This window comes from Neolamprologus brichardi, chromosome 19 (genome assembly GCF_056152115.1).
Source record: "Neolamprologus brichardi isolate AB-2024 chromosome 19, ASM5615211v1, whole genome shotgun sequence".
Classification (NCBI taxonomy): Eukaryota; Metazoa; Chordata; class Actinopteri; order Cichliformes; family Cichlidae; genus Neolamprologus; species Neolamprologus brichardi.
In genome coordinates this window covers 10,035,399-10,061,074 of record NC_142122.1, presented here as the reverse complement: position 1 = coordinate 10,061,074, position 25,676 = coordinate 10,035,399, and the positions used below count along the sequence as shown (strand labels likewise).

The window sequence follows — 25,676 nt, the reverse complement described above, 5'->3', positions numbered from 1 at the left end:
ATAATTCCAGCAAATTTGAAAAGATCTCCAACACCACTGGCTAAAATGTGGTCCCAAACCAAATTTTGCAAAAGGCTGTAAACACTCATTGTTGTACCGCTCTCCTGACCTCTTCCAAACATACTGGTGCCGGTTAGAACCAAATTTCAAATCTTGACTTATCACCCAATTAGACTTGCTTCCATTGATTTTCAGGCCAGTTCTGGGATAATTTGCCATTTTCTTCCAGTTTCCCTTCGTTAAGAATGGCTTTGTGAAAATTTTATTTTTATTTTATCAGTAAGACTATTTAAAGGATGCATAAAAATCATTTTGCTTAAACTACGGCTTGTACTTTACTTTTTCTTTCTGGCTCAAAATGACTTAATATGAATGATAAGAAACATGTTTGATTATAGGTCAACAAGCATTTCGGAACAGGTTAAATACCGGTAATCCTTTTTTGGAAGATGATCATTTAAAGCACTGGCATCTGATGAAAAGACAGGGAACTGGTATGAGGGCTGAAGCTCTGCCAGCGAGAACAGCAGGTCCACAACTCCACCTGAGAGAGAGGGAGAGAGAGAGCAGCAGGCGAGAGAAAGGAAAAGAAAGAAGTGGGAAAAAAGACTACCTGGACCAGGACACAAATATACCTTTTTCTAACGGGCTGCTGCTAACAAACTGCTTAAAGATAGAATTAAATTTGATTCTTTGCTAAGTTTTCTCTTACATGTAGACACAACAGTGTTTCATCCTTTGAGTTGGGTGTTTTTTTTTTTGTTTTTTTTTGCTATGCTTGAATGATTAATATGTAATTTTATGTGGCTTAGCGTTACAAAAAACAGAGATTCCTCTGACAATTCTCAGGTAAAAACACTGATTTGTAAATGAGCCGAAAAGCAGTCACTGGCCAAAGCTACAAGAAAATTGGAAGCAAAATATTTAAAAAAAAAAAAAGAAAAAAGAAAAAAGAGTCACTCAGCATTTTTGCACAAAGCTGTAGGCTTATAGAGAGTTCATGAAATGCCAAATTCTTTGTTTTACTGGTTGCTTATTTTGTGACCTAGGCTTACAAAGGGTACCTCTTAAGGTTGAGTAAACTTTTATTCAATGAAGTTGCAGCAGTGGCATCACCCCTTCACCACAAGGTGGCAGCAGAGCCCGCTCTCTTTTGACAACTGCAGCAGTGAATAACAAGTACATCACATCTGTCCGTGTCAGACACAACGCAGGAGGGAAAAATTAAGTTGAAGTTTGACGAGTCTCTTTGAAGTTTACATAAAGTAAGCGACTGTCTATAAACAGTCTCTTACGTTGCGCTGATTTGGTACAGGGGGTTTTAATGGAAGCTTGTCAAATCGTCACCTATCCCCGACTTATTTATTTATTTTAAAATATGCTTCTCAGGAGCCTCAATCTTACCCCGATCTCTTCCAAAATGTTATCAATCGACGCATCACTGACCCTCGTGACGTGCATGAACTCTGGTTTTAAATCAGGGACACTGCAGTGAGTTTGACCCGATTTAAAAATGCAGTGAGCAAGAGGAGAAGAAGGGAGCATCTTATCACCAGTGCAGAGAGAGAGAGGGAGAAAGGGAGGGAGGAAGAGTCCCACCGTGTTTCGGAGGCAGAAGAGTCCAGACCGGCCGCTTCAGAGGAGACACGGACCCACTATGTCCCGGTTATGTCCTTACCTGGTTCAGGTAGGTGAAATCGTGTCTGTAAGACTGTTAAACATGCATGTGCATGCAGCTGATGATGTTGCATGCTATGACCTGTGAATGACACCGTTTTATAGCTGCAGCTGAGGACCTGGAGACAGCTGCTAAACGATAATAAAGAGTATTTAGGCAGAGTCATTATGTGTGCTGTTTGAGATGGCTCATTTCTGGATCAAGCCATAGTGATTTTTTATTTTGATTTTTTTCGTCAAAATAGTCCGATACTTATTTTTCCAAAGGCTTCTTTTACTCACTTAACTTCGCTCACCTGTAGAAAACAACCACATGTATCAAAGATTATTTATTTATTTTTAATAATTACCATGTCCACATTGATCTCCATTCAGTTACCTCAAAAAAATATTAAATCAGAATACTTTTTTCATTACCGTTGCATAGCTTTATTCATGATGGATATTAATAGATATTAATTAATTTTTAATACTTGAAGTTGATTCCCTGAATTGACTGAATACCCCCCTTCACTGGCCCTCTACTCACATGACTTAAAGAAAATAATATACCGTATTTTGTACGAGATCCAGACATGACTCTTTCATCAGCAGTTCCATGTTCCATGTTTTCAATTGGTTCACTGATATAGTGAAACACAACATGGTGTGAACTGATATTTTCTTGTAATTTAGATCATACAGTTGTTAAACATATTAAAACCCCTTTTGTAACTAGCTTGTTGTCCGTGGCATGAGTAATGACTGACTTAAACATAAAACTGCCCTTACTTGTTACTGTAAAAAGCAGTAATGGAGTGCACACACAATAACATGCAGGTTGTGATAGTTTTAAATGTTCATTCACTTCTATTTTTGCATCTAAACCCACTAAATGTCAGAAAATCCAACCAACTATTCAGAAGAAAACGTAGAACGAATGGGCTTTAAATGTTAATAAGTTCAAAATATAGCACTCATTATTTCATTTTTTGATAATCATGATGGATTTTAAAGCTGTTGAGAGCATTAAGCAAGTATTTTGTCCTGAAACTGACACTAACTTGACACTTTTAATATGAAGTAAGAGAGCAGTAAGTGTGAAAAGGATATTTCATCACCCAAATGATCCCACAGAGGTCTTTATCAATGATTGAATACACATAAAAATAGCTGAATTACAGGATTGTAACTTCTTAAACAGGCCAGTTAAGGATGATTTAGACATAAGGTTAAATAGGGCAGCATAATTATGCAGCCTTTATCTTCTCAGTTCTCAATTAATGATGGGAATATGCAATGTTGTACATATATTTATTGTCGATTGCAGGGTATTAAATGATAAAGTTACATCATTTAAAAATTGGATCAAATTTCATTAAAAAATGTTTACTATGAAAATGTATTTATGCATACTACTACAAATGTGGTCATGCAATTTTTAGATTATACATGTTTATTAACCCCGTAAAATACATTTGGAGAAAAGTCAAGTTAGATTTCAAACACTTTTAATTAATAGAGAAGAGACTAGTAATGGGGAGAATACAGACAATATTGTTATAGCGTAATATCCTGAGCTACGCTCTTATTTTTGGCACAATGTCTCCACTTTGAAATGGCATCGGAGATGAGGAATGAACCCGAGGTAGAAGCTCAACAAGCAGTCAAAGGTATAAATGTAGAATCAGTTGAGATCCTCAACTAGGACAGTGGCAGCTGTCCGTGGTGCTAGAATTTGAGCATTCTCAGTTTTCAAATAGCTCTGTGTCTTTAGATATGTACTCATTCCCTCCCAAAAAGTATTTGCCTGGTTGGATCTCCTGTATATTTTTAACATTTTTAGCTATGGTGTGATTGGATGAAAGATGATTGATCTGCAAGTATTTTTTCTCCTTCAGATTTCTGAAATACATGTGTTGAATTATTTAGATTTGTCAATGTAATAAAGCAAGAATTAATGCTCCATGTCTCATTTGCAGGGTGGAAGCACTGAAGAAGAAGCAGATGAGTTTAATTTGCTCGTAGAGGATTGATGGCCCTGTATTATGGCCAAGTGGACATGATTCTACATTCAGCACCTCTGGCACGATGTCGAATATGATTTACCTGACTGTCGTAAGCATTTTATATTTACCTTTTTTACTGTTCGAGGCATTCGGTTTGTCCAGAGGAAAGTATGAGAGGTCGGTGGTGCCAAGTTCTGCCTCTCGCCTGGTGGCGAGGATGGACGGGGATATTATAATTGGAGCCCTTTTCTCTGTTCACCACCAACCATCAGCTGAGAAGGTGGCGGAGAGGAAATGTGGAGAGGTCCGCGAGCAGTACGGCATCCAAAGGGTGGAGGCCATGTTCCACACTTTGGATCGGATTAACTCGGACCCAAATCTGTTACCCAACATTACCCTTGGATGTGAGATCAGAGACTCCTGCTGGCATTCCTCGGTGGCTCTGGAGCAGAGCATCGAATTCATACGTGACTCTCTCATCTCCATCCGGGATGAGAGCGACGGCTCCAGGTGGTGCATCGAAGGGGCGCCTTCCAGTCAGCCACCACCGACCAAGAAGCCCATCGTTGGAGTCATTGGGCCGGGCTCCAGTTCTGTTGCCATTCAGGTGCAAAACCTTCTGCAGCTATTCAACATCCCGCAGATCGCTTATTCTGCAACTAGTATTGACCTCAGTGACAAGACACTGTTCAAGTACTTCCTCAGGGTTGTACCCTCAGATACTCTTCAAGCCAGAGCCCTGGTGGACATTGTCAAACGATACAACTGGACCTATGTGTCAGCCGTTCACACAGAGGGTAAGACACTTTTCTTTATCAGCTGGGGGCTCACAACACAGCGCTCCAAACTCAAACAGTACAGTAGTCTAATAAGAACCTAGCTTATTAGACTCCTACATTACCTTTAATGCCACTCATTAGCTTTTTAAAAAAGCCCCTTCATGGCTCCCTGTGTTTGAAAACACACACTGTTGAAACCCAACATCTCCAGTGTGTGATACAGACCTTCTAATACACAGTTTCGAGTGCAGTTTCATGAAATCTAGATTCACCTAGACCTACAGAAGTTCTAGATTAAATCATTTGACATCATTTTGGCAGGTTTTGCAAGCTTGAAAACTCTCCAAAAATGTTTTTACTGACTAGCTGAGTACGATTCAATTTGACAGGTAAACTGACCTTCATTTGCAAAAATGCGGTTCTATATTAATAGTGTCTGTTGTTTCTGTTGACCTAACGTATTTTATAAGAAACTCATTTCATTAGGCACACCTATTCAACTACTCCTTAACACAAATGTCAATTCAGAGATGATCATGATGACATGCAAGAGCTCAAAATAACTATCAGAATGGGTAAGAAAGCTGATTTAAAGGTGAAATAACCACTCATTACAACCAAGGAATGCAGAAGAGCATCCCTAAACCTTAAAGCAGATGGGCTGCAGCGGAAGGTCACACTAGGTGCTATTTGTGTTGCCTTTGAACAGGGATGGCTGTAGTTCCCCTAGACTTTCCAAAATTGGGTTATAGAAGATTGGAAAAATGTTGCCTGTTCTGATAAGTATTGACATGTGCTACTACGTTCAGATGGTAGGCTCAGAATTTGGCTAAACACCACAAAATCATGGATCCATCCTGCCTTGTATTAACAGTCCAGGCTGGTAGTATGGTGTGGTATCTATGGTATGGAGACATTGCCCCCCTTAGCACCCACTGTGCATCATTTAAACACCATGACATGGTCCTCCAGCAGGGCAATGCCACAAAGCTCAGATCATCAGTGGTTTTTTGAACATCACAGTGATTTTACTGTACTCAGATGGCCTCCATAGTCACCAGATCTCAAACCAGTAGTGTGTCTTTGGGATGTGGTCCACAAATCTGCAGCTATTTCATGACACTGTCACGAAAACTAAAAGCAGTTCTGAAAGGAAAAAGGGGGTTCAGTGGAATACTACCAAGGTGTAACTAATGAAGTGGCTGTGCTCAGTTTAAGTATGGCTTATGTACTGCTGTTCCAACAGCAGGTGGCTGCAGACATGATTAAAGCCTGTTTTGTGTGACTAATCCATATTCGTTCAAGTGGTGGGCAATTTCAGAGGAGAAGTGAGGTCTCTTTATGGTAATTATACCATTTGTTTTCATGCCTTAAAGATCATTTGAGGCATAAACTATCATTTTTGTACAACACTTGCTCAAAACACAACAGTCATCCCAAACAAATTTTTTCCAGACATGTTTTTATAATCAGATCCTAATTACGTTTCCTCCCACAGTTTTTATACCCGAGACACGGTTACGGCAGCTGTTGCAAATCAGTTTTAACTGATGGAATATGAAAACAAGTTTAAAACCATCTGCTAAATCCAAACAAAAACCTGGCAAGCCTTCCTTGTTTACAGAAATGAATACCTGTTTGTCATTCTGTAATGAATTAAATATGAGCAGTAGGTGTTAGATGTTACAGAGGAAGCTAGATTACAGCCTGTTTATTGGATTTATGAGTGATGCTGCAGCTGAATGACTGCGAACATCTGGACGGACAACCTAAAAATGACAAGACTTATGTGAGTGCTCGTCCTCTGATGCTACTCTTGAGGTCACGTTTGGCCCATTTGCTCTAGTTGCACTGCTCTTGATTCCACAGCAAGAGGTCTGGGGACACAGTGAACTATTTAAATGTTAAAAGAAGAGTTTTTCGATAATTTTCCCTCTGGATTGTTTCCTTTAAAGAACATCTTATAGAATAAAACATGACAGAATGAACTTATGAATGAGAACCCTTTACATTTTCTTGTGAATGAGCCAAACTGACAGCTCCTTTTATCTTTCTCAGGTAACTATGGGGAGAGTGGGATGGAAGTATTCAAAGAGCTTGCCTCGCAGGAAGGCCTTTGCATCGCCCATTCTGACAAGATTTACAGCAATGCTGGGGAGAAGCACTTCGACAGGCTGCTGAGAAAGCTGCGTGAGCGTCTGCCTAAAGCCAGAGTTGTTGTCTGCTTCTGTGAAGGCATGACAGTCCGAGGGCTTCTCATGGCTATGAGACGGCTCGGAGTAGCCGGAGAGTTCCTCCTAATTGGCAGGTTTGTTGGAGAATGTTTTCCCACAGGGCTTTTAGGTTTGTCAGTCACGGTGCTCTTTGGAATAAAAGAACAACAATGACAAGAAGAAAATCTTTCTTGCTGATGCATTTCAAAAGTAGCTGTATTTTTATATATCCACAAAAATCAGTCAGTATATCAGTTTAAATAAATAAGAGGCATATTTGTATGTCAGATAGAGTAATGGCCTTTGTGTTAATAATGCTGATTCCAATCCCAAAAACTCATATTCATATTTAATCCAGAATTGAGTGTAGAAAATATTAACTGTTTAAAATGACAAAAATGTGGCATTTAAAGAAAAAAAAATTATGTCACTTTGAATTTGATGGCTGCAACATATCTCAGACAAGATGCACTCAGAGAAAGCAAACCTCCCCCAAGGCAGCTCATGCTCTGGGCAGTATTTACATTTAAGGGACTACTACTATATTTTGTATATATTTATTTTGTTTTCCTTGTTTGTTTGTTTTTAAATATACTTTAAGACATTTGTGCTGCAGTTTACTTATTCAGAAACATTGTGCATGTATTCAAATTGTTAAATATTTAATTGGTTATAACCTGCTACTGTAATATACAAAATAGCGTGATATATCGACTCCCTATACATCACTATTGATATGTTGCCAATATAAACAGTAAGCAGTAAGAAACAGTCATAAATAGCTCTATATAACTATTATAGTAATGCCTTGACCTTCAGATATATCTACTGACTGTAAAGAGGAGGTCAAAGGTCAAATTTGACATATTATTTGAAATCTTTATATATGTGACACTTTTGCCAATCATAGTTTCAAAAGTTATAAGGCTTTTGTCAAATCAGTAATTGCTCATGCACACACACAAATATATTGTGTTATTTAATTTAGTTTCGTAATCACATAATTTCCTCAAGGATTAATAAAGCATTCTGATTCTGAGAGACACAGGCCCCAAACTGAGCACTGATCATAATCCAGATGGTCTCATTCCTCTTTAGTCCAGAAGAAGAACACAGCAATTTCTCTAGATTCTCTGAATCATTTGATGATATTATGTACTGTAAATGTGGAAATATTCAAAGTCTTCATAATTCTATGTTGAGGAACATTACTCTTAAACTGTTCTCCAATTTGTAGACCCAGTTTTGTTGCACACAGGTGGTTCTCTGCTAATCTTTGATATTAGGAAATGCCACCTCTCTGAGATGCTCTTTTTTAATACCTTATTTTATTACTGATCTGATGCCAATTAACCCAATTAGTTGCCAAATGCACCTTCAGCTGTTTTTTTAATTACCTCTTACTTTTTCAGTGTTTTGTTGCCCCCATCCCAACATCTGACAATGCCTCAGTTTGTTTAATGATCCATGTTCGACGTGAGCAAAATATGGATTTATGAGCTCTGTAGATCATTGGATTCTGTTAATTACATTTTGCACAGCGTCCCAACATTTCTAGAAATGGGTTTTTAATTTATCCTCCCAACAGGCATATTGAAACTAGCTGTGTTTTATCTCAAAACTTGACATTTTTCAATAACCTGAGGTGCTTGTGCCACATTATTGAGCAAATATTATCAAACCAAGGTATATCTGCACACATGGACCTTTACAAAAGATGCCAGTATGTTTCAGCCATCAGTTTGTGGACTTGCTTTTGAAGCCGACGTGACCCATGACCATATTTGGAGGACAGGTCTAGGGAGCTATCAGCTACCATCAGTGCTGCCTAGTTACCTTGGTTATCAAGGAGTGCCCATAACTCACTATAAAATTTATATGAATGAAATATGGTACAACAAATGGCACCCATCTTTCACTCATAGTGGTTATGTCATAAATTATGCACAACTCCAAACCCTAATGCAATTTAAACGGGCGATTTCCATCTAAAAAATAACACCTGTGCAGTGTGTACAAATTGGGAAATTTGTACTGCTGTAAATGCCATCTTGCTCCAGCTCTGCTTTTTTTTGGCACTTGGGATCATTTAGTAGCTCTTCTGCAGCATTCACACGCTGTCAGTCAAGATAAGGATTAGCAGTTTCCAAATATTTAACAACTATTCTTCCACAACACGTTTAAAGATTAAATTTAGTGTTAATGTTTTACCTTTTAGAGAAAAGATGTTAGGCATCTTACTAGAAGATCCTTTCAGGAGCCCTTCGTCTTCTACTAAATGCTAAACATAGAAAAATGACACTCTGCTGACTGAAATATGAATGCTGAATTCCATGTTGTGACACTCAGTTGTACTCAGAATGGATTATATACAAAAAGTTCATATGAAGCAAAATATTCTTCCTTTCCTAACGGTAGCAGAGTTCCCCTGAAAGCAAGAAGATGCTTTGAGTGTGGCTCGGTAATGAATAATGCATTCACACTCCCTGTCAGATCACAGGAGGGATGGGCTAATATGGGACAGCACCTCCAGCATAAGCTGGGGAAAGTGGAGTAGTGAATATCAAAGCTTATATGAGCACATATACCAGGCATTCCCTTTTTGTGGAGCCTCAGTTCACCCTAAGTCCAGTTAGCAGATGTTGTAGAACCAACGCTAAAAGCCAGCTACGGCTGATTTGCCAAGAGTGGTTTATTAATGTTTAGATTCAAAGGAGTCAACCCGATTTACATGCGACCCAAATGATGGAATAGGTGCATAAAGTTAAAGAAAATAGGACACATTAAAGCCTAAACTCGCTCTCACCCCTTCTACTTAAATTTGCACTGCTGTGAAAGTCTACACTGAAGATAAGGAGGGCGTGAGTTTGGTAGAGCAGTGTGTGTGTCTGTGCGTGCACACGTGTGTGTTTTCTGGGTCAAGGAGACTACTGAAAAAGGAAAATGTTTTTTAGAGCAATGCAGTAAGTGAACACACGCAGGCCTGTGCAGTGGGCAAATCGAAAAGCCTGAGGTGCTGGTCATCAGCCATCCATCTTCTGCTGTGTGGAGGATGAAAGAGATGGCTGTTCTCACACTGCAGAAACCCACACATCACAAACAACAAACAACTCATTTGATCAACTCTCCAGTGAAGCCTCCATTGTGTTGGAATTCATAGAAAATATCAGTTTTATGATTTAGATTGCAATGTTTGACTAGTGATCAAATAAATAATTTCATTAAAAAAAAACAGTTTGGCTCTACATTCATAGTTTTTCTAATAACGCCACTGTGCCCCAAATTAAATGATTCACAGACGTGTGAGCTCAGACTTGTGTTAGAAGTCTGTACAGTATGTGCGTGTGTTGACGTCAGAGCTGTAGGTTTTTGGCACCCAGAGTGTTGGACTGGGGGTAGTGTGATGCTGAGAAGCAGATGGCCAGGTACTGTTGACACTGTCACGCCGGACAACCATTGTCAATTTATTTTTGAAGCACCAGCCAAGCCAAAGATGCTGCTGGCTTTTGCTTCTTAAACAAAATGTGGGTTGTAGAAGTCTGAAAAGTGCTATTTTTGTCCTGTGGATGGGTTTGTGTAATATATACAATATTTTTAAATATTCTGTTTTGAAGGGTATTTAATTGTTTTGGACCAGATTTAAATGTCTGTTTAAATGTTAAAGCCCTCTTCTTATTGTTTCATCTTTTAAGGCCATGTGTACAGGCACACAACACACGCAATTGTTGTGCTCACTAGTTTCACTTTTATTAACAGTTGCACCAACAAGAAAACAGTCTCAGTCCAGATCTCAGTCTCTCCCGCTCATCTCTTCCTTCACTATAAAAGAAACAGAGCCTGTCATCAGTCAAACGCCATTACCTGTCGCCTCACCTGCCTCCCAGCACCGCCCCCTTGAGCTCACTGCTCCACTCCTCCCCTGCAGCTGAGCCAGGGACCACACCTCCACATGGTGTTACTCTCCAAAGCTGATGAGCAGAAAATGCGATCCCAGCAACATCCCAAGCAAATTACCGCTAATATCAGTATGCTACACTCACCAGCCTCCTCTCCAACTGCTCATTAATGCAAATATCTAATTAGCCAATCACATAGCAGTAGCCAAATGGATTTAGCCATGTTGACATGGTTAAGACGACCTGCTGAAGTTCAAATTAAACATCAGAATGGGGGAAACGGGATTTAGTGATTGGTTTGTGGTGCCAGATGAAGTCTTCAGAAGAGCATCTCTGAATGCAGAATATGTATCTACTTGAAGGAGATGGATTACAGCAGCAGAAAACCACACTAGCTGGGCTAAGAGCAGGAAACTGAGGCTACGATTCTCATCAACAACAGAAAATTGAGACAACTTTGCCAGCATGGATCCATCCTGCCTTGTAGCTCAGGGTGGTGGCATGGTGTAACAGTGTTGCAGATATTTATCTTTTTATTTTGTTTTTATAACTTGCAAGAATATTGGAATTTTGCAAATTTGAGTTAGTACCAAACATATGTAAAGGCAGGTAATACTACTACTACTACTACTAATAATAATAATAATGATAAGACACCAAAATACATTTCTTAATAAGGTGTTGGACAAAACTAGAACAGCTTTGGAACACTTTAGCAGTGAATCTCAAAATCTGTAAGCCTGCTGGAGTTCTGTCTTTCCTCATTTACTGTTTTCATGATAGTCCAAAATCTCCCACAGGTGCTCAGCTGGATTTAAATGTGTTGATAGCACATTATTATTATCAAACTATCCAGTGACCCAAGCTTTGACCCAATAGCTAAATGAATGAGAACCATAAATATGTTATTTGTTCCATATTTCCAGTTATATTTGTTGTATTGTGAGAAAGAGCTCCTGTATCTGACCTTGTGCAGCAGAGCTGAATCAGAAGGTGCTTCTCTGCCTGTCCAGTAATGAATCCAGAGGCTGAAAATGATTCTCCATGATGAGTAACTGTTTGTTAGTGACTTTCTCCCCAGCACAGCTTCAAAAGTGTCCAGTTTGCAGCCAATCCCAGACCCAGCTCCGATGCTGCTCCCCCAGCAGACCGCAGCAAAGCAAACTGCCTTCGTCACAGATCTCCAGCATTTCGCTGCACATGTCTCAGCTTCCTCAGGAAATGCCTGTTCATCACCTCTTTGTTCACAGCCTGTATTGGTCTTCCTATTGAGCCCGCTGTAGATGTGGACACCCAGTTACTTGCTCTTCTCCACCACATCAAAATCCTATCACAAGTTAGACACGGGTCATCGTTTTTTGATCACCACCTCTCTGATCTTATTCACATGTAGAAGCAGATGATTCCTCCAAGACTAGTTCACAAATCATCCTCTCAGTAGAAGAAGAATTGGGTTAAATGCACTTGAGAAATCAGAGAAGGTGATCTTGACCTTGCAGCTGTTTCTCTGTGTATGGGAGTAAGCTGTCTGCAGCATGTAGATGAATATATCGCCCACTCCCCGGCTTGGTCTGTATTCAACCGCAGAGCGTCAAGAGATGTATTCACCTGTGGTCTTTTAGGTGGACCATCTTCAGTGCCATCATCACATGAGGTTGCTTTCATCATCAGGATAAACATGTTTCATCATAGGATAAAGGTAATCTCTTAAAATAGCTGGATTGATTTACAAGCAAGTGGACCCAAACCATGACAGTAAAATGCTCTGTGCAGCTAATGTGCCACCAGATTCCCTTTCTTTGTGGCTAGAAGGACTGAAGGGTTGAAGTTTTTCTTCAGGTCGTCACTGATCTGTAATGTTTTGTTTTCCATTCAGTGTGTCGCTGCATTTTAAGAAGCTGTTTTTCTGTCAAATCATCACTGGAATATTCAGTTTAAAGTCTCTCATATTCCCTTTTCTCAGCTTTCATTTCACCCGCTGAGACGTACAATGCCACATGAATATATCAAGGACTTGATCCTACACTGCATAATGCTGCTATAAAACATATTTGCAACTGAAATGAATGAGAAATGGGGTTTTGATTTAATCTAATTTAAATCTGGAGCATCCAAAAGTCTCTTTTGTCTGCATGACCTTTTGCAACAGGATCAGATGCTGAACTGACTTTCAAGTGTTGAGTATAAAGCTATAAATACGAGTTATGACCAGCTTTGACACTTAGGGCTCTAGAGTCTGCGTGTTGGGTGGGAGTTTGTTTCTCTCCGGGGCAGATTGCAGAGCCGCAGTACTAATATGCGAATTCTCACCAGACTTGTGATTGTGTCTGTGGACTGAGGCTTTTTTTCCCTTCTTCTTCTTTCAGCAAGTACAGCGAGCACTCCACGCCCCTCAGCGGGGAGGCTGAAAGGGAAACAAAGTCAGGAAAACAAAAGGGAGATGTTGTTTTTCTTCAGGATTTAGTGTGCGCTGACTTTTGGAGCTCGGCAGCATAAAACAGTTTGTTATTTTTGTCTTGCCAGATGCTGACTAATATTGTGTGACTTGTTATTAAATTATAAAAATGCAGGAGCTGGAGATAGCCTTTAGGGTTAGGTTTGAATGCTTGGCAGGTTTTAGGTTGTGTATTGATATTTTGTTGGTCGCAAAAGGTATTCCTTTGATAACAGAGCTTTGGAAACTACATCAATTTAACTGTCTCTAATTAAATCCTTCTCCTTCTCTTCTCTTTCCCACAAAAGAGATATAATTTATTACTTATTTATAATATTATGGGTTTTGAAAGGTCAGGAGGAAAGATTTTGCAATGCTTTAAGCTCTGACATATTGTTTAGACATACAATGCAGCAAGTGGGTGTCTAGTTTAAGTAGAAATGATTACAGTGTCCTCCTTCTCTCTGCAGTGATGGATGGGCAGACCGAGTCGAGGTGGTGGAGGGGTACGAACAGGAGGCTGTGGGAGGCATCACCGTGAAGCTGCACTCCGAAGAGGTCTCCTCATTCGACGACTACTTCCTGAGGCTCAAGCTCAGCACCAACACCCGCAACCCATGGTTTCCAGAGTTCTGGCAGTACCGGTTTCAGTGCCGCCTTCCCGGACACCCGCAAGAGAACTTGAATTATGCACGAAACTGCTCAGGTAGCTAAACAACTCGTCAAGCAATTATGATGTTTTCCTGCTGTTTCTTTGCTTTGTTTAGGGCTTTTTTTATTCCTGGTTTCCATTTTTACGCCAGCCTGCACATCTGCTTGTCTTTTTCAACTGTTCTGATGCGTTCAATGCCCAAAGGATGATGCCAAAAGGGCCCCACAAACTGGAACACGCTATTTAAATATGAATTAGACTGCCAGAGGGTAAAATTCTCTCTAAGTCAATCCAGTAACACATATTTTTTTTATATTGTTCATTTCTGTGACACTTGGCTTTACAGAGGATGATGATCTAGGTAAACGAAATCCTTTCACGTATAACAGAGCTAATGCATTATTTGTTAATTTCTCGAAACAATGCTCAACAAGCATGTTTCCAAGACATAACTGTTTTATACACCACTCATATGTTTTTCTTTTTAAAATAAAAGCCTCTATATATTTACGTTTTCAATCTTAAGCGTTACGTTTTATGGGGATGAAGATGTTTCTCAAGCTCCCCAAATTTAAAATCAGTTATATTAAAATGAGCCTATTTGAACATGTTGATAAACGTAAATATAAAATGTTGCATGCAGCAAAAATCAAAAAAACGTTTTTTGACTTTAAGCTATAAAGATACTTTTGGGAATTTGTTTTTGCCATTGCATCTTTTTTTCCTTTGCACATTATTTTCAAGGATTTCTTTGATATATGACACATATTTCTGCTTTTATTCATTTTTATGAAGCATCATTATTTAATAGCAGTTATTCACATAGGCATAGGTGGAGATATAGTGATTTGTCCTGTCCTGCAAACATCTGTTTTTTGTTGTTGTTGTTTGTTTTATTTTATTTTTATTTATATGTGTATCTATTTATTTATTTTGGTGTAGAACTCCAAGATGGTGAGTGAATACTTTTTAATGGAACCATAATGCTCCTCACTTTGGAAATATACATAGAGGTTGACTGATATTAAGGTTTTATCACATGCTGGGAAAATGTAAATGCATTGCTGATAATCTTTTTTCTTTCTATTACATTTCCAATTAATCTCAGTTGACCTCTAATATATGAAGCTATTGGGATGTTTTTCTTCCTGTGCACTGAAAGCTCAACAATTGGGTCTTGTTTGCTCACACTTTGTGCTTTCCCACCTTTTCTAGCCTTAAGACAGTCGCATAAAACAGCCCAATAACATTTGAGTGAGATGGGAACTCGCTTAATTGCATGTAGCCACAGAAATAGCAGTTAACATGCAGGTAATGCATACGCTGGGATCCATTTTCTTCTTTTCTCTGCACAGTTTAATCCATGAAATACACAGAGAAGGTTCACTTGTCATGCACCCGACTAATCCCGACGTGCAGCAGTAGGTCCTCTGCTTGCATGCTCACATCATGACATCATTGCATCATGACTGAAGCTCACACAGCTCAGAGGAGTGCGGCGAGCGTCAAAGCGAAGGAGCTGTTAAACTAGGTCATCACCAGCAGATCCCATCGGACGCTCACCCAGCTGCTACCCAACTAAATTTACTGTTGATGTGTTTGTTTGCAGAGGCAGTGAGTTTCCCAGCAGTCCTTTTTAGCGATCATTACGTGATTTAACACAAGTGGCAACAAACACGTCAGCAATGGATGACACTCGCAAAAGCCACCACGCTGTTATAAATGTCGCGGGACAAGACAGAATAAATTCTGTCTCACCGACTGCATAGACTGACAGTATGGCTGAGAAAACATGCAACAAATGAATGTATAAAATGCTAAAATCAGGGCAAACACCAATCATCTGCATTCCTGCTCCTTAAGAATAATAAGTTGTTTCCAAAAACTCTGACATACCTGATTTTTAGGTTAAATGTTCTGCAAGCCAGTAAGAGATGCTCACAGCCGGATGAGCCTGACTTATAACCTATAACTAGTAGAAGTACTAACATTAGCTGACTTGACCTGACCTATTACTTCTGAATCTGTAAAAGACCCATAGGGATTGAACAATGACATACTTTTAACCAACAGTGTAACAGTAATGCTACTACTGCTACTATTAATAGTAGTGGATGACATGAATCGCATTGTCAATCCAATCCAATCCATCCGAGGAGACATGCTGTAATTTTCCACCTTAAAGTGTCATAAAAAGGTATCTGGTGGCAGATATTCAGCATTGTGTGATTATAGTGGGATTCTTTTCCATTTACAATTTTAGTATATGTTTGCATTAGTATAAATTTAAACTCAAGGAAATGGGCGAAAAACTTTCAAGATTAGCCCAAAAGTGTCAAATTCCTACATAGTTGCAGATTACAGAGGCTTGCTTTTAGGTATCTGTTAATACATTATTCCTAATAGATAAAATAAATAAATACATCTTTTTTTCTCTACTGCACATTTCTATTGTCTAATGATCACAATCTCAGCTTCAATTATGAAATATAGATGTGAAGATTAAAGCTTTTCAAGCTTGAAATCCTAATGACAGATTAATGGCACTTCAAAACAAAGAATTCTGCAGTGCTTAAAATAAGGTTCGACTTTCATATATCCAAAAGCAAACCTTGATTTCAGACTTCTAAATTACTCATTGGTCATTTTTGAAAAAATGTTATATTATAGGAGTGGCAACTTTTCTTAGGTTCTGGATGTAGTTTTAAAGTTTTGCGTGCAGCAGGTTTTGATGGTAGTGCTTCAGCATCTCTTGCTGTCCTCAGTGTCACCCTGCATTCCTCCGTTGCTCATTACTGCCCTCGCTGCTGAGTTAGGAGATAAGACCTGTTAACACCACAACTTCCTGTGGATGTATATATATATATATATATATATATATATATATATGGCTTTGTCCTGGAAAAGATGGCGACCGAGGAATGTTTTGGGCAGCTGGACAGTATGACATTGATGGTCGGTGTAAATGCTTGAAGTAATCTTTAGACCTTTGCTTGGCTGTACAGACCAAAATGTTCTGGTGAACTGTTTGTACCATTGATGCTATCTGTGATTAGCACAGACTCTAAACATGTTGCTTTCTTTTGCTGTTTTCTGTGATGATTTAGGGCATTGTTTTCCTTAGTCCTCAGTTGCAGCACTAATTGTCTCTGCATATAAGAAATTCAGTCTGAATATTGAGCCTCAAAGAATGACATGTGAGAGATTTCTGCCTCTGCTTTTTTATTTGTTTGTTCCTTATTGGCATTTTTCTCAGGTAGAAATTATCCAGCAATGTGTCAGCCTATTGGTATCATCCGACCCTCGTGTCAGACTTACATGGATACAAAGTTCGGACTTTGTTTTCAACGGGCGCATTACCTGCATTTCCTAACAGCTGCATTTCCACGAATGCTCAGGAGCAATCACAGGATATAATATAGATGTTCTTTGCTGTCTGCATCGCAAATGATATTCCCATTGTGTGGTTATGCTGGTTTTGTGTACACCTATGAAGGAAATGTAGTTCAGTAAGAGAAAATGCCATCACAAAAATAACCCCCAATGAACAAACACTTGGCAACAGTGGGAAGGAAAAGCTCCCTTTTAACAGAAAGAAATATTCAACAGAACCAGTCTCAGGGAGGACCATGTTGCTTTAAAATATACAAACACACGGGAATAACAAGAGGACCAAAAAATAAACTCAAAACTTGAATTTATTAGTTAGGAATTCAAGACAGAAAACAAGGCTCAAACATGACAAAACTACAGCAGGTGTAAGCTTCAAATGAATGTGTGAATATTTCAGAAGGGATGTTGCCTGAATGGCAAAAACTTTTTTGTATTGCCCACAATTAGAAGGTGTAAAATTTCGAGTACAGTTACTTAAGCAGGTGTGGAGGAAGCAGCTCCTATGGCAGGGGGTGCTTTGTGTGCATCAGTGTTTAGGTTCGTGGTACATGACTAAGTAGCATAGTAGTGAGTGACAGGACCGTAGGTTTCACAGATGCAACAAGACAATCAGTGTTTCTTTTACCTCACCTGCCAGCGTTCTAGCTCTATGACGGGTCTGTGCCTGGCTCCCAGTTTTACCAAAACACAGTGAATGCATGGTGTAGCTTGTTATACTTTAATACAATGCAACTGATAAACTGCTACTCTGCTTCTAGCTTGCATTACACTGAACTGATAGGGTGTGTCTGAACATCACACAGTGTTTGCTTCCAAATATTTTTTTGTCTCATTCATTCATCTCGTTCGTCTGAGAAAAAACCCCCAATAAGAACAGAAAAGATTCAAATAAGTGTTGGTTTGTTTTTCTGCTTGAAGAGACTGATTCTCAGTGGTTTCTATAGTTTTAGGCCAACTCTAATTGAATCCTGACTCATGACTGCAGAAATGAACAGTCTTGCCATGGTAACAAGGATTATTTGAAACCATCTTCCAAGGCTTCCAGTACTTTTAAAGCAGTATCCCACAGAGGCAAAGATACATGTGGCTTGCTGGCTGAATTTAGAGAGCAGTTATAAGAATGAATCCGTGAGCACCCTATCACTCCTTTGTAATATGTTACATCATGCTAGACAAGATATTAGGTATACCTGAAATGTAGAAATGTAAACTTTAACCACATAAGATGCTTCTGCTTGCAGCAATAAAGCACCTCGTGTAAGTCTTTCCCTGTATGTTTGTCTTGAAGATGAATCCTTACTGTTCTCTCATGTGTGGGCAGGTTATGAAAGTCTGGAGGACAACTACGTGCAAGACAGCAAGATGGGCTTCGTCATCAATGCCATCAATGCGATGGCCCACGGGCTGCACGATATGCACTCTCACCTTTGTCCCGGCCACGTGGGGCTCTGTGATGCCATGAAGCCTGTTGATGGAAGCTACTTACTGGAATTCCTTCTGAAGACATCCTTCACAGGCGTGTCCGGGGAGGACATATGGTTCGATGAGAACGGCGATTCTCCTGGAAGGTAAACCCACTTTTCTTATTGTTTTAGGTGAAAGGAATTTTTTTAGACATTTTTAGAAAAAGTAGTTTAATTAAGACAGCATTAACTCACCTTCAATTTCACCCAGCGGAGGGCAGTGAACCACCAGTGCTTAAAGGGAAAAAATCTGATATATTCACTATTCAGTAACAGAGAACAAGTGAAAAGGTGATTAAAACCGGAATAAATGTAATGTTTTTAAAATTGCTGATAAATGTAAATTGAGGCACTACGCTCCCCGGATATTTTACCCACCAGCAAGACACACCATTAACCAAGGTACACCTTGCTAGTGGGTTGGACCAGATTTTGGTCCACGTTGACACAATATTATCACACAGTTGCTGCAGATTTTCTGTACTTCTACGATGTGAATCTCCCATTCCAACACATCCCAAAGCTGGTATAGTGGACTGTTGGACTTTTTACTCACTGGGTATTTCTCTTTTTGGACCAGTCTCTGTAAACCCTAGACATGGTTGTGTGGGAAAATCCCAGTAGATCAGCAGTTTCTGAAATACTCAGACCAGCTCATCCGGCACCACAAGCCACACTAGGTTCAAAGTCACTTAAATCACTTTGTAAAAAAAACCCCACCAGGTTCTCTACACGACTAAATGCACTGAGTTGCTTCCATGTGATGCGGCTGATTAGATATATGTTTTTGTGAGCAGTTGAATAGGCATCTCTAGAAAAGTGGTTGGTGATTATTGGCTGATCTAAAGCACAATCATGATCATAACAGCACACAACTTCCAGTAAGTAAGCCACATACAGTATTCTCATGTAAGTCCGTTCATGTCATTAAATCACAAAGTTTATGGTTAAGCCGTTGAGATAAAGTTAAATATTCTCCAAATTATATGTAGTAAAAGGGTCAGTGACTTCTTTTATGCTGAGTGTGTATGAGCCACCTAAGAAATACCAGTAAACATAACATCTATCAGCAATGGTGAAAGATCTTCCTCTGAGCAATTTCTTTCTTTCCACAATCAGGTATGAGATCATGAACTTTCAGCATGTGGAGACCAGTGTTTATGATTACATCAACATCGGCTCCTGGCACGAGGGCATGCTGAGTATCGATGATGACATGATCCAGATGAACCGCAGTGAGATGGTCCGCTCTGTCTGCAGTGAGCCCTGCTCCAAAGGAGAAATCAAGGTTAAGCTCGGATCTTGTACATCTTGTGATCAAACATCCCTGTTACATCTTTGTTGTTCAGTCTCTACGTCACACTTGTATGAGGTATTTGTGTAAAGTTTTTACAAAACACAGTAGGCCCCACATTGTTCATCTCGCACATGAATAGTTAGCTTGGCAACATTGTACCTGAATGAATTGAAGTAACATTGTAAAGAAAAGTGGGTCAAACTTCTGCCACAATGATGTGAGAGAATGATAAAGCCATGCAAAGAATGATAACTTCAAGTTATTGCTTCATAAACACGGCTCTCCACGCTATTAAACCATCGGGTTTACACAGTGCTTCTGCATTTTTGCTTAGTTTTCATCAAATAAATGATGACACTGTGTGACATATCATGTGGTGTTGTTAATCTGAGGTTGTGTTTATGTTTGGTGTTTTTTCTCATGTCTTTTTCCCTATGCTGAACCTTTCTATCTTTGTTTTTACTGTGTTGAAAACAAATATTTAAATATTTATGTAGATCCGGCCTTCCTTGGACATCAAAATACATCCATGATCAATATAGTTACTTTTAGAAGAGTATTTTTACTTTTGATTACCTTGCATGTTTTATGAACCAGGTGATAAGGAAGGGAGAGGTGAGCTGCTGCTGGATCTGCACTGCCTGCAAAGACAATGAGTACGTCCAGGATGAGTTCACGTGCAAGGCCTGTGACCTGGGCTGGTGGCCTGACAAAGAACTGGAAGGTTTGCTTGCACTCTTCACTTATCCGCTTGTGTAAATCTTTAGCTGCTTTAAATACTGTGCAGGGCCTGGCACAGGACCCTACTGGATTTTTCTAGAGATTAGTTAAATAGGAAAAAGGGAAAAGGAAATTTAATCAACCTACCAACACCTCTAAAGGTCAGTTTTTTACATGTTATACTTGGATGTTTAATTAGAATATAAACTGAAAGGGTTTCAAAGGGTCCTAATATACTATGACGTGTGTAGCAGTCCTCACAAAAATTATACACACTATATTAGTAAATCAGTGAACAAAGGGGTGATTTTATAGCCTATTTCACAAAGGAATCTTAGTAAACACAATTTGAAGCTTAAACAAAAAAAAAAAAACCCAAACAAAAAAACACTATCTTCTGGTCTCTCAATTAAAAAGTAAATAAATGCATTTTAGATAATGTCTACCAGCTTCTTGAAATCACCAATGCTCCAGTGAGTATATAAAAAAAGATCCTAGACAAAGTGATTCATCTGATCCACACAGCAAATTTTGCTGCTCTGCAGTTTTGTCATTTAAATTTAGATGAATTTAGGTTGCTTCAGTGGCCACAGGGTATGTTTCTGCTGCATGACTGATGCTTGCAGAGATAAGAAGAGTTTCTTCTGGCTTATCTGAGGCAGTTTTTTTTTTAAAGTTAAGTTCCTCCAAGCTTTTACTTCTCCTCCTCTTACCTGCACCCTGTACAGCCTGTCCCGCTAAGATTTTTGCAGCGCTATTTCACAAACCTGTTCTGTCCTATTTTCATTGCTTTCCCATGACACCTGAGAGCCATTCATCATCTTCACCATTTTATCCGACAGCAGCCCTAGTTCACTTACCACTCTTCTGGCCCACTTTCAAAGGTCTTCTGTGGCTTTCAAAGACACTTCCTTAATAGGATCATCCTTCCCTCCATGCTGTTTCATTTTTTATTTTTACAGCCACGGATGTTTGGATACACATGAAAACAGCATAATGCGTAGCACAAAGAAGGATATAAAAATATTCTTGTGCACTTTTCTAACCCTACCTCTTGGCATTGTACAATAAATAAATAACACAACATGAATTAGAGATTCAGAGTGTGTTCTCAGCATGAGGCAGAGAGGCGAGCTGATTTGGATCCATGAAAAAGCAGTTCGTTATTTTGTCCTGCTACACCAGCACCCCTCCTCTGCTGGCTGCAGCCCAGCCTTGCCATGGCTGAGTAGAAAGAGGCTTATTTATAGTTGAACTAAAAACCTACTTTGAGACTTACTGTATTTTCTCAGGCAAAGATGGATTTTATTAATTTCTAATGTGTCCATACAGTACAACGTTAATATATTAGACTTTTCATTGAAAATGACCCTTTATTTAACTACGTTTCTCTAAATAATCATGAATATATCCCCAGAGCTGGTGCTAAAGGGATAAAAAATGTATAGAGTTGGCCAGCTTTTAGTATACTGTGGCTGTGTTTTTATAACCTGTGTTTTTCCCCTTTACAGGCTGTGAGCCGATCACTCTACGCTATCTGGAGTGGAGAAATCCAGAGTCCATTATCCAGGTGGTCTTCTCCTGTCTGGGCATCCTGGTAACATCATTTGTTACCTTCATCTTTGTCTTATACCGCGACACACCAGTGGTCAAATCCTCCAGCCGGGAGCTCTGTTACATCATCCTTGCAGGGATCTTTCTGGGCTATCTGTGCCCTTTCACTCTCATCGCCCGACCCACCGTGGCCTCTTGCTACCTCCAGAGACTCCTCGTCGGACTCTCAGCTGCCATGTGCTACTCAGCCCTGGTAACCAAAACCAATCGCATCGCTCGCATCCTGGCGGGCAGCAAGAAGAAGATTTGCACGAGGAAGCCGAGGTTCATGAGCGCTTGGGCTCAGGTGGTCATCGCCTTCATCCTGATAAGTGTCCAGCTCACACTGGAAATTACCCTCATCATCATGGAGCCTCCTGAACCCGTCAAATCTTACCCCAGCATCAGAGAAGTCTTCCTGATCTGCAACACCAGTAACCTTGGTGTTGTAGCTCCACTGGGCTACAACGGCCTGCTGATCATGAGCTGTACCTATTACGCCTTTAAGACCCGCAACGTCCCTGCAAATTTCAATGAGGCCAAATATATTGCCTTCACCATGTACACCACATGTATAATCTGGCTGGCGTTTGTGCCAATCTACTTTGGCAGCAACTACAAAATCATCACTACGTCCTTCTCTGTGAGCCTCAGCGTGACTGTAGCTTTGGGGTGCATGTTCACTCCAAAGATGTACATCATTATCGCCAAACCTGAGAGGAACGTGCGCAGCGCATTCACCACGTCCGATGCGGTGCGCATGCATGTTGGCGACGGTAAAATTGCTTGCCGGAGCAACAGCCTGTTGAACATGTTCAAGAGGAAAAAGAACACTGGAAATGGCAGGTAGGTTCATTAATTGAGTCTGTGAGTCCTGCTCCTGAGGCACCTCAGGGATGCTGGTTTTATTGTAATTCCCTCTCAAAGGGAACGTGATGTCTTACTGTATTCACTTTCCTAGGGACACCTGTTGTAAACTGTGACGGATATAGGTCAGTACCCAATTCACACAGCCAGTTCAGCCCTTGATCTGTTATTAAAATTAAAACAAGCATCTCTGTGTGCTAAGGGATGGCAAATTAGATCCCTAATACAGAATGCAGGGTTTCTCCAGGGCTTCAATAGCATTTAAGGTGTTTCTTTTGAGATGTTATATTCAAAACCTGTAGATACCCTGTAATACTGACAATATTTAAAAAAAAATCAAATCAAATCAAAATAATGACATTAGTTTTTTACATGAAGCAGAAATGCTCTTTCTGTCTCCACTTTTCTGGGTTCCTATGAAGTAACAGCCATCTTTATTTTGTTCATAGTTCTAATGGAAAGTCTGTGTCATGGTCTGAACCAGGTGCAAGACATCCTCCAAAAGGGGATCACATGTGGCACAGACTGTCAGTGCATGTGAAGAGACAGGAAGCAGGTTCCAATCAGATGGCTGTCATCAAACCCTTAACTAATACCTACCATAACACGGGCCTGGAATTCTCAGACCTCAGCACTAAGACTTTGTACAATGTGGCTGAGGAGGACGAGAGTGACCCTGTCCATTATAACTCCCCTGACACTCCCCCTATGGTGGCCCACGGGCAAATGCCTGCCAGTGGGCTGAAAAAAGATGTGCACGAGAAAGTGGAGCTCTATTCCCCCGAGCCTTTGCAGCAAAATAGCATTATCCCCCCCAAACATGTCATGATGGACCACCTGCAAGAGGAGGGGGTGGTGAGCAAGTTCAACAGTGACATACCTGAGATCCGTGATATGATAAGCATGCCTGAGGCTGTCAGTGGTGGGATGCCAGTGTACCATCAGGCTCACCTCATCCAGCAGGAGCCTGTCCTTCCTGTGCAGCTCGACCCATTTGACGAGGAACCTGTCTTCCCTTTAGAGGAGGAAGAAGAGGAGGAAATGGAGAATGAGCAGTTTGGCCTTCTCCACGGCTACATGTACAACAACTCCCAGATTCATGACGAGGAGGACTTTGTTGAGGTCAAATTAGCAACAGAGGACTCTCTGGCTCTGATGCCCCCCTCACCTTTCCGTGATTGCACCGGTGCTGTAGTGAGCCCCTTTCCCAACTCGCCAGTGTCCGAGTCGATTTTGTGCACACCTCCCAATGTCACATACGCCTCCGTCATCTTCAGAGACTACAAGCAAAGCTCCTCAACTCTGTGAGGGCACGCCCTAAATGTTAACGCTTGTACTATACGTTTTTATGTGTTGTATATGATTTTACATAAGGAAAAAGTGATCCTGTGGTCTGTCAAGTCATTTTTCACTCCTAATAGCTTTTACATGATAAGGGTGAGACATACTGTATATTTCTAATATAAGCTTTTAGAGAGAAAAATAACTGTATATATATATTTATGAAATATTGTTTGATAAATGTAGATTAGGTATCAATCTGATTAGTTTTTGGACTTTAAAGGTAACTTAATGAGCATAGCTAATAGAAAATTATTCACTTTAATAATAAGGAAATTTGTTTTGTGTGACACATTGCGTATCATGTCCTTTTCGGGCAAATGTAGAGGTTTAAAGCAAGAATTGTTTTTTTTAAAAACTCCCTCATTGACTTTCTTGGCGAGAAATAGAAAAGTAGGTCAATGTCACTCTCGTGTATGTTTCTAGCTGCTCATAGTAACTTTGTGTCTAGTATACGGACATAAAAGTGGCATCCAGCTTCACAGCTAAGAAGAGTTACACCCCCAGAACTACAAAACTATCTACTTAAGCTTGAAGTGCAGGGTAAAATGTTAATAAATGCCAACTGTATTGTGAAAAAAGATATTATATTGTGAATCTCTGATGGATACAGTACTGCCAAACAATTGCACTGTTCCTTGAATGTAGCAGAGGACAAGTTCAAGTGCCACGTTTGTTTTTCTTTTGTACATTTATCTTATTTATATGGTCTTGAGAGGCAATTTGAACCAGTTTTAAACTTGTATGTTTTATAAATAGACATCCGCTTTCAGAACTCTATATTATTGTATTGTGAATGTATGAATTGTGTATCTTATTTTGGTATTCTATATGAATTGTTAGTATTAAAGAAGAGAGTAGCTGTGTATGCTTATATTGTGTGTGACTGGTTGTGTACAACAATCCATTTCCTAAATATTTAGACTTTAACTTCCTATCAAAATTGTATAGTGTAATAAAGTGATACTATATGGATTAGTTATACATCGATATAAGCTATATGAAGTTCAGTGTAAAATAAATCTACAGTTTTAAAGTGGTAGTTGCTGTAGACGACAATTTTGAAGGGCACTTGTTTGATTTGAGTACATTAAATATTTTTTAGGCTTTTGTCTTTCATGTTTTTCAAGTTGAAACATTAGGTGGCTCTGTGCTCTTGGCGTGGCTGCTAGTGATTTATAAATCAAAGGTCAGCTTTTTATTGCTCTGGTTTGAAGGAAGAATTTCAAAACAGGGACACCTTAGGAAGTAGTGACACATGGAGTAACGCAGAGTGTTGTAACACTGTTATTTCTACAAATTGTTATTTTACTTTAAAACTCTGTGTAAATGTGACCTAGTTTTACACAATTATTAGAAAAAT

At 39.7% G+C, this 25,676-nt stretch overlaps 1 protein-coding gene across 1 annotated transcript; it reads left to right on the top strand.

Moving 5' to 3' along the window:
* The first annotated feature begins 1,492 nt into the window (after nucleotides 1-1,492).
* On the top strand, nucleotides 1,493-25,553 carry grm1b (glutamate receptor, metabotropic 1b). Its single transcript, XM_006798697.3, has 9 exons — nucleotides 1,493-1,687; nucleotides 3,639-4,462; nucleotides 6,503-6,752; nucleotides 13,458-13,693; nucleotides 18,354-18,600; nucleotides 19,615-19,783; nucleotides 20,390-20,516; nucleotides 22,024-22,951; nucleotides 23,422-25,553. Exons 2-9 carry the CDS (start codon nucleotides 3,748-3,750, stop codon nucleotides 24,278-24,280), a joined length of 3,531 nt encoding a protein of 1,176 aa, XP_006798760.2. The 5' UTR covers nucleotides 1,493-1,687; nucleotides 3,639-3,747; the 3' UTR covers nucleotides 24,281-25,553.
* The last annotated feature ends 123 nt before the right edge of the window (nucleotides 25,554-25,676 follow it).

What these genes read in the sequence shown, in the direction of transcription:
- grm1b (XM_006798697.3), top strand. Translation starts at nt 3,748, where the DNA reads ATGTCGAATATGATTTACCTGACTGTCGTAAGCATTTTATATTTACCT. An exon ending in TTATGCACGAAACTGCTCAG is followed by an intron (nt 13,694 to 18,353) that starts GTAGCTAAACAA and finishes ATGTGTGGGCAG; the next exon opens with GTTATGAAAGTCTGGAGGAC. An exon ending in GCTCCAAAGGAGAAATCAAG is followed by an intron (nt 19,784 to 20,389) that starts GTTAAGCTCGGA and finishes TTTATGAACCAG; the next exon opens with GTGATAAGGAAGGGAGAGGT.